The sequence below is a fragment of the Barbus barbus genome (genome assembly GCF_936440315.1).
Source record: "Barbus barbus genome assembly, chromosome: 11".
Classification (NCBI taxonomy): Eukaryota; Metazoa; Chordata; class Actinopteri; order Cypriniformes; family Cyprinidae; genus Barbus; species Barbus barbus.
Window position 1 is genome coordinate 2,004,137 of NC_136739.1, and position 15,880 is coordinate 2,020,016.

The 15,880-nt window shown below is 40.3% G+C and overlaps 1 protein-coding gene across 2 annotated transcripts in view; it reads left to right on the forward strand.

Annotated features, from left to right (window-relative positions):
• The first annotated feature begins 390 nt into the window (after positions 1 to 390).
• LOC306877198 (bone morphogenetic protein receptor type-2-like) overlaps positions 391 to 15,880 on the forward strand; it is a 75,137-nt gene continuing 59,647 nt past the window's right edge. The window contains exon 1 of one of the 2 annotated variants that reach the window (XM_079428790.1): positions 391 to 1,330. In XM_079428790.1, coding sequence (XP_079284916.1) covers positions 1,252 to 1,330 — 79 coding nt within the window. In that variant the 5' untranslated portion in view covers positions 391 to 1,251. The remainder of the gene's footprint in view (positions 1,331 to 15,880) is intronic. The other variant, XM_079428789.1, reaches the window with a different exon arrangement.

Sequence of the window (15,880 nt, forward strand, 5' to 3'; positions counted from 1 at the left end):
GGTGAGAGGGGAGAGAAAGCGAGACAACTTGAATTGGTTTGAGAGAGGAGGGAGGGGGGGAGAGAGAGACAGGGAGAGAGAGAAGGGGGGAGGGAGAGAAAGAGAGAGAGAGAGAGAGAGAGAAGGGGGGAGAGAGAGAGAGAGACAGGGAGAGGGAGAGAGACAAGGGGGGAGACAGAGAGAGAGAGAGAAGGGGGGGAAAGAGAGAGAGAGAGAGAGAGAGAGAGAGAGAGAGAAGGGGGGGAGAGAGAGAGAGAGAGAGAGACAGGGAGAGGGAGAGAGACAGAGAGAGAGAGAGAAGGGGGGAGACAGAGAGAGAGAGAGAAGAGGGGGGGGAGAGAGAGAGAGAGAGAGAGAGAGAGAGAGAGACAGGGAGAGGGAGAGAGACAGAGAGAAGGGGGGAGACAGAGAGAGAGAGAGAGAAGGGGGGAGAGAGAGAGAGAGAGAGAGAGAGAGAGAGAGGAGGAGGAGGACTGTCTGCCCTTCATCTGTCTGCTCTAGGCGGAGCTGAAGTTATCGAGGGCGGCCGCAGGAGCTCGACGCGATACGCGGGGCGATAATCATCCACACCGGGAGAAATGCGCTAATTTACCCGAGCAGACCCTGACCGGAGATCAGTTCATCGACTGAGACTCGCCGCGCTGTTGATCAAAGGCCTCTGTCGCTTCGAATCAGACTCAATGTATCTCCTGTTCGGCCGCTTGAACCGACCGATGGACTCGACGCCTTCTGCCGTAGATCTGCTTCATTTCAGAGACATTATTCTGGCATCAATGCAGGAATAAAGCCGGGAAATGTCGGTCATGTCGTCAGCTTGTGAAGCTAAACAACGACTGAAGCGGACTGACACGAAGAAACCTGACCCATATTAAGATACTGCTCGTGCATCTGGACCCGAACCAAATACATCAAACTAAATCTTGTTCATAAACACCGATAAGAACCGAGACGCGATCGCAGCAGGTTTTGAGACCTCTCCTAAAGGGGCTGAAGACATGCGAGGAAGTGGATCACATACACTGCATGAAGTATAATCGCTCAAACTCCAAACCAGCGTGGAGAAAATGCGTTTGTAATCTATTTATCAAAGCACACACTAACCCAAAGGCGTCTAAAATCATGCATTGCACGTCTAATTTCGGACTATTCCCTTCGAGCACATGAGTTTGAACTTCGGTCGATAGAGAAGAGGGGAAAAATAACTTTTTTTGGTAGCTGAACCCATCCAGAAGCAGCAGGACCATCATCAGGATGAGACTGCGGATCCTAAACCGAGCATCAGTGCTGTCACTGGGGCTGTGCACATTGCTTCTGCTCAGTGCTGTGGCTGGTAAATATGCTTCAGATTTACATTTGACTTGTATGTATCCTATTACAGAGATTATTTGTGCATGCTGTTTATTGTAATCACGCATTGTAGCATGCACGCGGTAATGCGAAGTGAACTGAATCGCTTCACTGTACAAATGTGAACTCTCAGAAGTGTCGGGCTTCATATTGCGTCTCTGGTGCATTACTAGAGATGTGTTGTGTTGAATCTAGTTTCAGTATTATGGCTCTTCTGTAGTTTAACCAAAGTGGATTTACTTTGAGTTGATCAGAAGTTACACAAGCAAGCAGATAGTGCTACTTAGAAAGAAAAGCTGGAGGTAATAAACCAGAGAATATTCCTGAATATATGCAGATCTTCCATGGTTATATACAGTCTTACATTTTTTTTTTTTTTATTGGCATAAATGGTTCTATGAAGACTCCTGAACATCCATGGAACCTTTCAAAAGCAGAAAAGGTTCTTTTAGATTTTTAAAATGTTCTTCAAAATGGTTCTTTTAGGAACTGCTCACTGAAAGGTTCTTTGGGGAACCAACAATGGTTCTTCTATGGCATCACTGCAAAAACACCCCTTTGGAACCTTTATTTTTAAGCGTGTACAGTATTTACATTCGCATGCATTTACACAACTCTATTTTGAGTGTTTTTGTCTTTGAATGAAAATTAACGCTTAAAAAAAGAAAAGAAAAAAGTCTCATGGTATGTTAATCTAGACTTGTAGGTTCAGTTGAAGTGAAAATGACTTTTGAAAATGAAAATGATTTTACTCGATTTAAACTAAAGGGGTTTGACTCTGCACTGGTCAGTAGTTACACAAGCAGATGCTTTGGGGATAATTAGAAAAAAAATCACAAGCACAGTTTATTGATGGTTGGTCTCGTGTGTTTTTCAGGCTGTTGTATGAAAATCCTGGCAGTGGTGTAGTGCAAAATAAGACTCTGTGTATGTATAAATCACACCGACTGCGGATCATTATCAGAGTGCATTTCGATGTCTGTTTCTTGCTTTCATACGGATCAGATCGACCATGCTGTGTGTCGGCCATTAGAGCCTGTTTACCAGGCTGTTATGGATATGCAGTTAGTCATCAGATCAGAAGCGTGTGAGATTGTACCATCGATTGTTTTGAGACCCTTGAAAAGTCTCTAAAACATTGCAGGAATGTGGTAGATGGATATTATTTTCCCATGTTGTGTGCAAGAATTAATTCAAGCCTTTTCCCTAATTAAGCATCAGTCACAGGGCATACAGAGTGTTTAATGTGTGCTAAATGCACTACTACTGGTCGGGAATGTATTTTGGGTTCAGCTTGACCTCGATGAGATAATGGTCTCTGTCTCCACCGGTACAGTAGATTAGGGAGAGGATGGGAGGGGATGTGCTCTATCCCTTAAAGGTGCACCCAGTCGTTTTCCCCAATTATAATGTTTTACTCCTAATGACATTAGATCAATTGACAAAAATGTTTAAAATGTTGTATACTTGCATTAGAAAAACCCAGAAAAAGCTGCTTTATTCTACATACAGTGGGTCGCTCCATCACATGACCAAATATCACACAATATTAAAGAGTTCTTTAAAAAAAAAAAAAAAAAAAAAAAAATTTTAATTTTTGAAATAAAAGCCGTACTTTTGAAATTTATTTTCATCAAAGTATTCAGAAAAAACAAATATCATCGTGTCTACAGAAATATTAAGCAGCACAACTGTTTTCAACATCGATAATAATCAGAAATGTCTCTTGAGCCAAATTCATAAATTATATTTTACAGTATATTAAAATAAAATATACTATAGTAATAATATTTTATAATATTACTGATTTTACTGCATTTTTTGTTCATTAAAAGCAAAAGTGACTTCTTTTAAAAACATTACAAGAATCTCCCGAACCTGAACTTTTGAACATTAGTGTAGATGAATGTAAAGGAATACAGCAAAAGTCAACCAGGCTGCTCTGATGAGAAACAGAAAAGCTTGTCAATGTTGATTTGTCAGTATAAAGTCCAAGACCACTGGGACGGATGAGAGCCAGCCCAAACACTGATGAGTGCATCTTGAAGTTGAATGGAGAGCATGATTGTGAGATGAGAATAATCCCATTGGGAATATGCAGGATTTATATACAGCATATGCATGTCAAAACTCGGGATTTGTAATAGCACAAAACACCACAATTGTTTATTTGATTGTGTCACTTTACATTACAACACTGTAAAGTAACTAAGGTACAGTCATCAGGTAGAGTGTTGGATGGTAATACCATGATCCACATTACTGAATGTTTACCATATTCAAATACTATGGTATGTACATGGTACTTCAAGGAATGACAGTCTAATAGTATCACAATAATTCTTGTTGGTAGCACTCTTTGTTTTGCCAGTATTTTAAATGTTTTTGTCTTTGAATGCAGCAAGTGCGTCCATAAAATATCTCCCATTATATTAATCCAGACAGTTTCTGGCTATGTAAATAACCCCAGTATTATTTTTGAGAAATGGAAAAGCTAAATTCAGAGGCTATTATTTTTTTTACAGTTATTATGAGTCACCACTTCAGCTATGATTTTCAGTTTCATCTACGGGCTAATAAACCCCCAGGATGGGCACACTGATAGAAGTGGCACATCTCCCATCAAGTTCATCTCTTGAACGAAAGCTTCTTAACAAATTCCTTTAAGTTCTGCGTCATCGCCATACTGATCCTCCTTAAAGTAATCGTACTGGGCTCACACATTCCGCCATCATCCGTCCAGCAAACTCACATGTCCCGTGAGGAATGCAATTTCAGCTTTGCGGTTGTGACTACAGAGGTAAGACCACACAAGGAGGTTACAATGGAGACAGACATGGTAATTATAAGTGTGGTCTTGTCCAACCATGCTGGTGAACCGGTTCGAGGGCTCATCACAAGCTCATTTTAAAGCCGTTAGGAGCTGCCACAGTGATTTAGATGGGAGTTAGACCCTCGACGGGTAGTTAGTTTCGCTTGAAGGAGTTTAGCACCGTAATGTGCCGCCTTTAGGCTTGGGCCCTGCAGAAACCAGCGAGAGGACGGTTTGTCGAGCATGGAAAAGATTAAGATGAAGGGTAGGGGAGGCTGTGCTGTGTGTGAGAGTCATTACCCTGTCTGTGACCGCTGTGAGAGCATAAAGCTATGGATCTTTTGCCACTCTGCTAAGCCCATCAGCACTCATTACTCACACACACTCACATATGTGTAACATGACCATTAAGGCTCTGGCGATAGTTCATACGCAGTATTGGCAGTTTTTTAGAGACGACAGGCATGACAGGTATGAGATTCTAGCTGTGCCATGAAGAGAGATATTGTGTTCTCGATCAAGGACGTTCTGTGGAGCATCCAGTACTGTGCATCAATTGCTGGATAATGGGCTGTGCACCATGTTAGAAACACATCTTGACCTTAAGTCTTATCTTGGACACAGTATCAGACCTCGCTGCTAAACTTGCAGCTTATAGTACCACCACGAGTTGACAATACCATGGTTTTTAGACAGGAAACTTTGTATGTCTATTTATTCTTGAAGGTACCAACCATATAAATAGTTGTCCAAGAATATGATGATAATCATCATATCAGGGGTCTTCAACGGGGGGTCTGCAGTGGCTAATTAATGTTTATTCGTAAACTAATTTTAGTAAAAATTTAAGTATTGAACAAAATTGACTTATCAAGTTAGCCTTTAACTAACTACATTTTTAAAAGTCTTAAAGTTTGAAATTTATAAGTTATCTTCCACTAAAGTTAAAAAGGTAGCTCTCCCAAAAATGAAAGTGTATCGTTATCATTTAAGCTGTTCCAAACCTGTATGAATTTCTTCCTTCTGTTGAATGTAAAAGAAGATATTTTGTAGAATGTAACCAAAAATTTGATGGTCCCCATTGACTTCCATAGAAATAAATACGGTAACACTTTAGAATAGGAAACACTTATTTACTATTAACTACAACTTTTCCCTCAAATTCCTAATTTGCTGCTTATTAATATTTACTAAGGTGGTTAAGTTTAGGTATTGGGTAGGTTTAGGGATATAGAATAAGGTCATGTAGAATAAGGCATTAAGTACTTAATTAATGGCTAATATTGTAGTAATATGCATGCTAATAAGCAACTAAGAGACCCTAAAATAAAGTGTTACCATAAATACAATGCAAGTCAATGGGAACCATCAACGGTTTGGTTACACACATTCTTCAAAATATCTTCTTTTGTGTTCCTCCGAAGAGAAAAGGTCATTAGTATTTGACTGTGCTATACACATTATTTTAGGCCATTTACATTAGACCAAAACATTTCTCTGTTTTCATCACGCTGAAGGGGTTAACATAAAATTACACTCGGGGAAGTGTGACATTGGATCCTGTTCTGTAATTACCCAAATATATGACTTCAAACGTCTGGATTTATTATCATTTCCTTTGAGGTTTTTCGTCACTCTAATTTGAGCGTTTGATGAGCAAAGATAATTATCTCCGCGGAATAATAAAACGAGTGCAAATTAGCACAGACATGACGCTTTTTGATATTTCCTGATATTTTCTTTGAAACACACCGTGGTCCCACCGCAGCGGCGTGTTTGTTGCCCTGTGTCTTACGTGTTACCCCCCTCCCTGTCTGCGTCTGCGAGCTCTGTCGGCCTTTAGGAATTTGCCCGTCTGTCTGTGGGGGAGGGCAGGAAGTGGGAGTTGGCTGTCTCACTCTGTCAAGCATTTCCACGTTTTTTGATTTGTACCCTTGATAGTGCTTCAGTATGGGTGTACTGTATGCATGTGTGCGGCACTGCTCAGCATGGTAATGCATGTCATGTCAGCTCGGCGTCTGCGTTTCATGCTGCGAGTGTCACGTATATACAGTCCGTAGCATGACACTTGAAAATAAAGCAGCAAACGTACAGATTTTTGTGTTATTGAAGTTCTCAGTTGTTTTTCCGAAATGCATTTCTGCTTATTTGTGTGTTTTGCCGTTTGTGTGATGGGGGTCTAGAGTGTGTAGCCCTATACTAGCAGGATTTAGACTAAACAATGTGTCTCTCGTTGGCTCCAGGGCCAGGCGGCTGAGTAGGGGAGGAAAGAGAGAGAGAGAGAGAGACATTCCCCTGCGGTGACGCTAACCCCCCCGTTACACAGTGCCCTCCGTCTGTAGCTGAACTGATTGAATCTGAGACCCCTCCTCTGATAGACTCCCCCCTCTTCCAAACGCAGTTCACACACTAATTGAAAAATCATTTCACTTGAGGAATTTAATGTGGCCCCTTTGCAGTTCTCCATGTTTCTTTGGGGGGCAAAACACTCTATTCCGTATCTCATTTCTATCTTGTTCTTTCTATGCGCCTCTAATCGCTCGGTTTCTAAGCGCCGCTTATTTCTGTGTAGTTATTTTCCTTGCATACTCCCGTCATAAAACTACAACTCCGGTTTATGGAGTCATTGTGGTTTACAGTCCTTCTGAGTTGGATGGCGCACACTGTGGTGGATATAACACACACCAGTGCTTGATGAGAGATGATGCTCACCGCTACATGGTTCTGGCAATTCTGCACCATGCTTTTTACTATAACTGTTTTTACATCTATCCCTGCTCGACAAGATCGTTTTTGTGTAGTGAGAGCAACAGGGCCGACTGTTTAGTCTTGCAAAGTGTTGACTGTTGTCTTTAAAACTGGTACATGTTGTAGATTATTTTGGACCTTAGTCAGGGTAGAAGGCATATTTATGAAGCGAATGAATTGGTATCTGGTTTGCAGCTAACCTCCTTAAAATAAGTCCTAAAGGACTGAATGCTATTTAGTTTCTAAAACGATTAAATGTTTCGATTTGGACCTTTGCAAACTAGTTGTTCATACAGTTGCTCATTACTACTCATTACTGTAAAATTCAGCTTTGCATCACAGGAATAAATGACATTTTTAAATTCTGTTTCAAATAGAAAATGGTTATTTTAAATTGTAATATCATTTAACAATATAACAAATACATCCGGAAATTTCAAACAGATTTTTAATCTCTTTTAAAACTATAACTAGTAACAATATAACACTGTTTTTACTATATTTGCAGCCTTGGTAAGCATAAGAGAAAACATAAAAAAAAAATCTTACCCCAAACATTTGAATGGTAGTGCATGGCTGTGTGGAGTTTGCACGTTCTCCATTTGTGTTGGTGTGGGTTTCTTCCACATGCTGTTTTTTCCTCTCAATCCAAAGGACCATTGGACAAAATAAGTGTGTGTGTGTGTGAGAGAGAGTCCTGAGATGGATTGGCCAGGGTGTTCCCCGTCTGTGGCCCAAGAAGCTGGGATAGGCTCCAGCATCCCCACAACACTACAGAGGGTAAGCAGTTCAGAGAAAGGATGGATACGAAGGTGTTCGTAACCAGTAACGTATGCAATCAACAATGCTTCTCATGACTTGGGTAACATTATTTATTGAGCTTAAATAATTTCACTAGGCATGCACTGCAAATGATTTATTTTAATCCATTTGCCATTTATATATAAAAAATAATGGCCCATTCTCAAACATTAAGGTGTACATTAAATGTCTAGTTGTATGGTTTATCAACACTGTGATGTTCACGGTGCTTCTGCTGTCTGTCACACAAGATAGAGTAAAACTCTTTCCTAAATTCAACACCTGTAAATATTTAGTTAATCTAATAAGCTAAATTTGGCAGCGATTAATATCAAAGCAAGTACCAGCACCTCTTTTTTTCCACTTTGAGCACTGAGATGCAAACACTCAAGCTCTAGCTCACATTAAAATGCATTGGCTCTCCTCTGGCCGCCTGCCACATTCAGTCCATCTCTTTCCTCTTTACCCCAGCTGTCTTTGAGCACCGTTGCGCCTGCCGTTTACTCGTGAAATAACAGATGCAGCTTTGATGAATTGATTTGTTACGTCGAAGAATGATATGTGACCTGCTCAAAATTGCATTAAAATGGTGTGGGCTGAACAAAATGGTATAATATTTCTAATTAACTGCTTTTATTATGTCAAGCGCTGCCATTTGTTTTGCACAAATCAAGCAGAAACTAAAGACATCTACTTTGGACATTTATCGCAATTCCTCTCCTGCACCGCGATACTGTGGTAAAGTTGATGTGTAAATACCTTTGAGTTGGACGAAGCTGGGCATTAAGCAGACTTTACCCCACAAAGTTGAGCCGCATTGCATTAGGAAAGCGTGGCGAGTGTCATAGCCACTCCAGCGCAGGGAGGGGGACCCGTTCTCTTGCCAACAGCGCCTACATGTCTGGGTGGTGAGAGGCAAGTGCAAACCAGAGCTCTCTGGATGGGAGGTGTATTTGTGGAGGGGTATTTCATAACCCTGGCACGGCTTTCTCTGTGGTCAGAGGCTCAATTCCGAAGCTGTTCGAGCTGCCCTCCGCCACAGTCACACGGCAAACCTGACGAGCAAAGCCAGTGGAAAAAGTGAGAAGCAGACAAACCTGTCGGCCGTTAAACATCCCTGATCTTGTTGCCGTGTAGTTGTCGGTGCATGAAAGGACTGGGCTGCATGTTAATGTGGCTTCGTTTTAAGGTAAATTTTGTATAACTTATTTTAAAGTCCTGTGAGTTTCTACTGAATTATGAACACACTTCATGTAGTTCTCTCACGTCCGTGTGAGGTTTGTGAGCAAACATGCTTCTTCCCCGTGGAGATGACTGTAGACACATTCAACATCAACATTAGCTCTGCCGTCAGTGGCATGACCTCAAGCCAAAGCCAACAACGATTTATGAATCCCAGCAAGCTGGATTCAAGATAATTTGTGTAGTATTTAAGTTTTAATGAGATCCAAGTTCAGCCGGTGACAAAAATAGGTTGTCGCTGTCAGGACCTTCGTGTGATTAATGCTGTCTGGACACAGACGTGCAACTGCTTTAGAAACTATGAGTTTGTAGACATGAGTAGCCCTGATGGTACGTGTCCTCTTTCCACAAGCTATGTATTCGTCTAGACCAGGGTTCCTCAAATCTTTCCCTGGAGGTCCAATCTGTTGCAGAGTTTAGCTCCAACCCTCATCAAACTCACCCACCTGTGATTTTCTAATGATCCTGAAGACATTGATTAGCAGATCAGGTGTGTTTGATTAGGGTTCGAGCTAAACTCTGCAGGAGTGGGCCAGATTTGAGGATGCCTGGTCTAGACCAATGGCCAAAAACAAAAGTGAAACTAAAACGTCAGACAAGTCATTGATCGGTCCGGACAAATCTTTTAAAAATCTAGTTTAAACACTAGTAAAGTTTTTAGAAACATTCATGTTGGTTTCATATGGTTTTGAACAAGTTTAATAGCATTTTCAACAAAAGTTTTCACTCGGTGGCAAACAATGTCATGTGGTTTAACCATCGTGTAAAAAGTAGTAATATATTTTCTTTGCATGTCTTAACCACATATCGTAACCATTAATGTTTTAAACATGATTTTTCTTAGTACATTTTTTATTATTGATATTATTCATGAATTATATGTTTGGGTCGCACCATGTGACATTGCACAACCTGAACTAATCTTGCTTTGTCATAAATAGATAAAATGATCTGATATTTTAGGAGAATTATTGACCTTGACAAACAGTCATGAGGATCTTGCAGTTCTTTCTATGATGTCATTTCCTGTTTTGTTGTTTCAACTTTCATTTGATATGTTTCATTTATATATTTATGTATGTATGCATGTATGTGTGTGTGGTTGTACATATACATATAGTTGTTGTTTTTTGGTGTCTGGCTTAGTGTTATGTTAGAATCATTATTATACTCTTACACCTTTTGTTCTTTAATATTTTGAATTGTTTTTAGCTTTATTTTAATTTTAATTTTTTTTTCATTTAAATGTTAAGTTTCAAAATTTTGTTGTATGCATTTGTCCTTTTTATTTAATTTCTTTATTTTTAAAATGTGTATAGGTAGTATTTATAAAGTTTTAGTTTTGGATCTTTTAGTTGTTTTAATACTACAATTGATTGCTTCTGTTGTCCTCATTTGTAAGTCGCTTTGGATAAAAGCATCTGCTAAATGACTAAATAATGTTTTTCAAATATTAATAAAGCAGTGCAGCAGTTTTTATGTTTCTCTATGAAAAAGATTAATCAAACTACTTTTTTTTTTATTTAGTCATTTTAGTTGATTTTTATCTAATTATGATCAATTTTTGCTCCCAAAAAAGTCAAAAATGAATTTTAATCATTGAAGACATGTATTCAAGTCATTTTGAATGAAATAATAGATCGAAAATAAAGTCATGTCTATGCATTCTACCTATGCAGCGTATCACTTGCAGCACAAATGTGGCCTGTTTTGTCACCATTGTCTTGAAACGGTATTGTTTTACAGGGCCTTGCCTGCTTTGTCTTCTGTCCGGTCGTGTGGGTGTCCTCTCCTCGTATCTCCACGACCGGCCATGTGGCTTGCAAGGAATGTGGTGGCACTCGTGTATCAGGGTCCTTCACCTTGTTAATTAGCTTGAGGGCATGCAGGAGTGTCTTTAATTACTGTCTATCTCTGTAATTGTCGAGGAAAGAGCCAGTCGCTTAGTGACTGTCATTGCGGTCGTTTCTGCTAGCTGTGGTTTTCTTTTTTCATGAAGTAGGATCGTCTCGCAGCAGGTTCCCATAGTGACAGCGAAGGCCTGTGGTTACTGCACGTTCAGCGAGTTTTAATTCCCCTACCGCATTTGCAAACCTCCTGATCCTTTGTACGGATAATCTTGGACTTCCTCCTTGCTGGTGATAGGTAAACAAGTCTGAAGATTGCAAATCTGGGCCTTGTAATGGGGCGTGATGGATGGAAACAAACATCTGCATGGTTTTAGTCCATCTACTATTCAGGCAATAGGATTAGAAAGTGCGGAATCTCTTTGAGATTTACGTTCCTGCAAGCAGCTGATCTGAGATCTGTTTCAGTGTTTCTCTCATGATGGAGATTCGGGTGACATTGACAAAAAAATAGTTCAGCTAGTGGAGATTGTGGTCACAAGCTTCTCTTCTTGACCAAACGTACAGGACAATGCAAATGAAGCAAATAGGGATGCAACAATGAATCCATAAAATCTCATCAAAATCATCAAAATTTCATTATTGATTAGTTGAATGTCACACGGAAAAGCAATGCAACTTTGCAGTAGTGAGAAATTAAAGTAATGCAAAATATGTACTATGTATGATTTAAATAAAACGTAAGTATATTTTCTGTGCTGTATTTCTTTATATTTTGCTATTATTTAGCTGTTCATCCTTGCATATTTGTGACAAACAGGTCATTGTGTCATTTACAGCATCATATATGAGCTTGGATCCATCTGTCTGTCTAGAGACATTGCAATTTTGTTAGTCACATGTTTTGATGGCTTAATGTGCAGTCACATTGTTTGTTAAAGTTTCTTTCGCAGACCTTCATTTCAATAGGAATCCACACGATTGGGAAGATTTTGCATTGGGTTCAGGTTTGTCACAGATTTGGCTTGTTAACCAACAGAAAGCTGCTTTGGTTGAAAGTGACATTTGTGTGAATGGTGCTTCATTTTTTGACTAGACTTTTTTTATATGTAACATTTTGTCAAAACATTTTGACTGCACCTCTAATGCGAGGAATGTCTGTAGAGGTTTGTGTGTCGATTTCTGGAGAAAAAGTTCAAAACTAAATCAATTACTGACGGTAAGTTTAGTTTGTTCAGTTCCCACCATGTATTGCGTTGCTGTTCCTACTAAAAGTATGATCCATCTAGTGAGGAACTCACCATTTTCTTGCCAAAGCCAATATGTACTTAATATGCATGCCAAGTGGTTATGTGAACAGAGCCTCACTCTTATGTCTTAAATCTGTTTTAAAGGAGTCATCAGATGCTGATATGATTCTTTAGGGTCTTAATGAAAAGTCTATACCAGGGCTGTCCAAACTCAGTCCTGGAGGGCCGGTGTCCTGCAGAGTTTAGCTCCAACTTGCCTCAACACACCTGCATGGAAGCTTCTAGTATGCCTATAAGAGCTTGATTAGCTGCTTCAGGTGTGTTTAATTAGGGTTGGAGCTAAACTCTGCAGGACACCGGCCCTCCAGGATCGAGTTTTGGACAGCCCTGGTCTATAACATACTTTGGTTAAAATTTCTCAATGGTAGCGCAACAAACACCTTTTTTACCATGTCAGCTCTGTTTTTAGCAAGCCATTCTAGTCCATGTTGCTTTAAATGCTAATGAGCTGTGCTGACCCTGACCCTCTCTTCCGTGGGGTGACGAGCAGTGCTGTTTACTCAAGCTGCGAAACTGCCTAACTACCACGTTATTAGGAAAGGCTATTTGCAAAGATTCACAAAAAAAAAACCTATACTCACTTCCTCTGTAGATGAAGCTTGATCAAGACTGATTCGCGTGAACAGACGCATTTAGGCAGATCGGGATCGGTGCATTCCCTTCAAAACGAAAGTAATGTTAATCCCGCGTTTTGGATAATGTGGCTTTATTTGGCCTATATGTTTCTATTGTCTTTTGGGTATGTAAATGTTTTGTATAGCACTATGTAAAGTGACCTTGAGCAATGGAAAAGTGCTATATAAATAAGACTACTACTACTACTTCTTCAAACAGTCAGTAGTCAGTGTTAATGTAAGTCAGTAATGAAAGCGTGCATGGCAGTGGACTGTAAGTTCAAGGTCTGAACTGTATGCAAACAAAATAAACAACAAAACAAAAGAGCAAGCCAGGCTAGCATGGTCACATCGTGCCCTTCTCCTCATCAGTGCCGCAGTCTTTATAGCTCTGCATAATGAGCCTCAGGTGGGAATACACACCCACAATATTAAAATACTGATTTAAAAAAAAAAACACTGGGTGGATTTTTATCATTATAGGATGGATGTGTACACACACTTCCAACATACATTTATGTTCAAACAACTTGTAAAGTGAATTTTGCATCCAATGACCCCTTTAATTTTGACATAATGATTGCCATTGTCCACAGAGACTCTTCCCTCACATCTGATCCACACAGGGAGAGGGATCCACTGCTGGTTTAGGTCATGGTGGAGTGTGTTGAAGACTGCAGTAGCTGTGAGTCTGCTGATGTGTCAGTGGTTCCTGCTGAGCCGACAGCTTCACTGCCCAAACACCTCATCCAGAACAGAGCGGCGTCGGAGGGGTTTAAGACTGTGCGTCTCAACCCTCCCCCTCGCCAGACCACCTTTCTTAGCCGCTGGATAAAAGAGGACACAACTAGAAATCAGTGGTTAAGCTGTATTTACAACACTGTTCCAGAACAGTTCAACCTAAATTTTAGAGTGTGTGCAGCGCAATTTACGGAGGACTATTTCCTGAACATGGAAGAGTAGCCTACAATGCCAGCTGTGCACAAACGCTGTTTCTATAAAGTGGGGCAATTCCAACTTTGCAGGGATAGTCTGGTGCTTTCAACTCAAAGCCTGTAAGTATGTTTTCTTATTTAAAGAAAACTGACTATTCAGACGTGAGTTTTGAGCAGCGTAGAGTAGTGCTTGTTGTTTGTCGTTTCTCCGATCACAAATGCAGACATGGTAAAGACAGTATAAGTCACTATAATCTGTAGTTATGTCCAACAGGATGCAACAAATGCCTCGTTTATAATGATTTTTATTGTTTTTGTGTCGTTGCACCGGGACACGGCATCACAATACGGTAAGGGGCGTAACAGTTCCGTCACACACTATTCAGCCAATCACAACGCACTGGATAGCTGGCCAATCAGAGCACACCTCGCTTCTCAGAACGATGAGCTTTGTAAAAATCGGCGCTTTTCAGAGAGGTGGGGCATACAGGAGCAACAATAATGTACAGTATGTGGAAAATAATGTGTTTTTGAACCTTAAACTGCATAAATGCATTGCATTACACCAAATACACCAAATAATAATCTTTTTAGCAACGTCATATGACCCCTTTAATTATTGTAGATGCTCTGTAAAACTCGCTATAGTGTCATTTACATAAACTTGGAGACGATGCTGAGCCACACTGCAGATGGGGGTGTGCTATCATGCTAATGCTAGCTAAACAACTAGGTATGGCCTTTTAGGACATAATCCCCGGGTTTCACAGACACGGTTTAAGCCTAGACCTAGACTAAAATGTAAATCTGAGCTGTTTCAACTGAAAGAAACTTGCACTGACTGATCTTAAAACATGTCAGTGCCTTTGTCTTAAGATGCACACCAGTAATGGTTTTTTCAAAGACGTTTTTAAAAAATGCTTAAATGTCCTAATTGAAATATGACCTAATCCTGATTTAACCTAAGTCCCGTCTATGAAACTGGGCCAATATGATTTACTCCGTAAACTAGGCTAAGTTATTTTCTATAGTAATTTGTTTCGGAATTATTTATTTATATATTTTTACCTAATACCAGAAGTGAAGTGACATACTGCTAAGTATGGTGGCCCATACCGTGAAGTGATAGTTTAGTGACTTTGAAGATTTAGCTTTGAGAGAAATAAAAACATGCTATTTTGTAAGAGCTGTAGCTTACTGTTTAGCACGTGCACCCAAACACATCGACTTGTTCCTCTCGTGCAGATAACAGAAGTTTGAATTGGATACGAGTCAAATGTATTGTCACTTCCTTTGTATCAACTATCACTGGCAATGAAAGTCTAAAAAAAATGTAGGAAGGCCAGTGTTGGTCTATTTTTGTGGTGATAAAAAATGTCAAAATTGCTCAAGCTGGAGATAATAAAAGTTGGAGGAAAGAGAAAACCGGGGTTGGAATGAGACCAGGTGTTGAAGTGAGGAAGAAATACAGCTCGTGACTCACTGGCTGTGTGATTCATTGTTTTCCTTCATTACTTGTTTTGATCCTCTTCTCCAGCTCTGTTGATAAGCTGAGCCCTCATTGCATTGGGCTCTTTTGTGCTATTCAAGTGTGTCTATGAGGTGTTTGTTTATTTCTGCAGCTCTCGGTGGAGTGTGTCACGGTCTACGTACGTCGTCCCGCTTGCGATTTACGTTTGCTGCACTGGCGCCGATCACCACGTCTTTGTTCTTTTGTGTGGTGCGTGTTTGTTTAGTGTGTTTTAGCAGTGGCATATGTGGAGCTGCTAATGTTGAATGTACGTGTCTGCCAGTGTTGTAAATAAGCGTCAGTAGACTGCCTGACAGTAAGTCACTGTAGTTTCTGTCTGTCGGGCCAGCAGGCCAGCCAATGTTTTCTTCTCTCCGTTCCTTTTTTTTCTCCTCTCCCCCTCTTTTTTTGTCCTTTTTCATGTCCCAAATGGCGTCGGCAATGCTGAGGGGAGTCTCCAAATACTCATTAGTGCATTACTGAAGTCTGGAAGTCTGCCAGCCACTCAGACGCGAGTCCGAGCAGTATTCCTCGGGAACTTACAGGGAGGGAGGGAAAGAGGTGGGGAATTAGCGCAAAGGAGGACTGAGAGAGAAAAATATATTTTTTTACTTGTTTTATTGTTGAGTTTTGTATATCTGCAGCCAGGCACTATTGTCTCTGATCCTCCCCGTTGTGCTTTAAAGCTTATTTTGGTTGTGAGTGTGACATTTT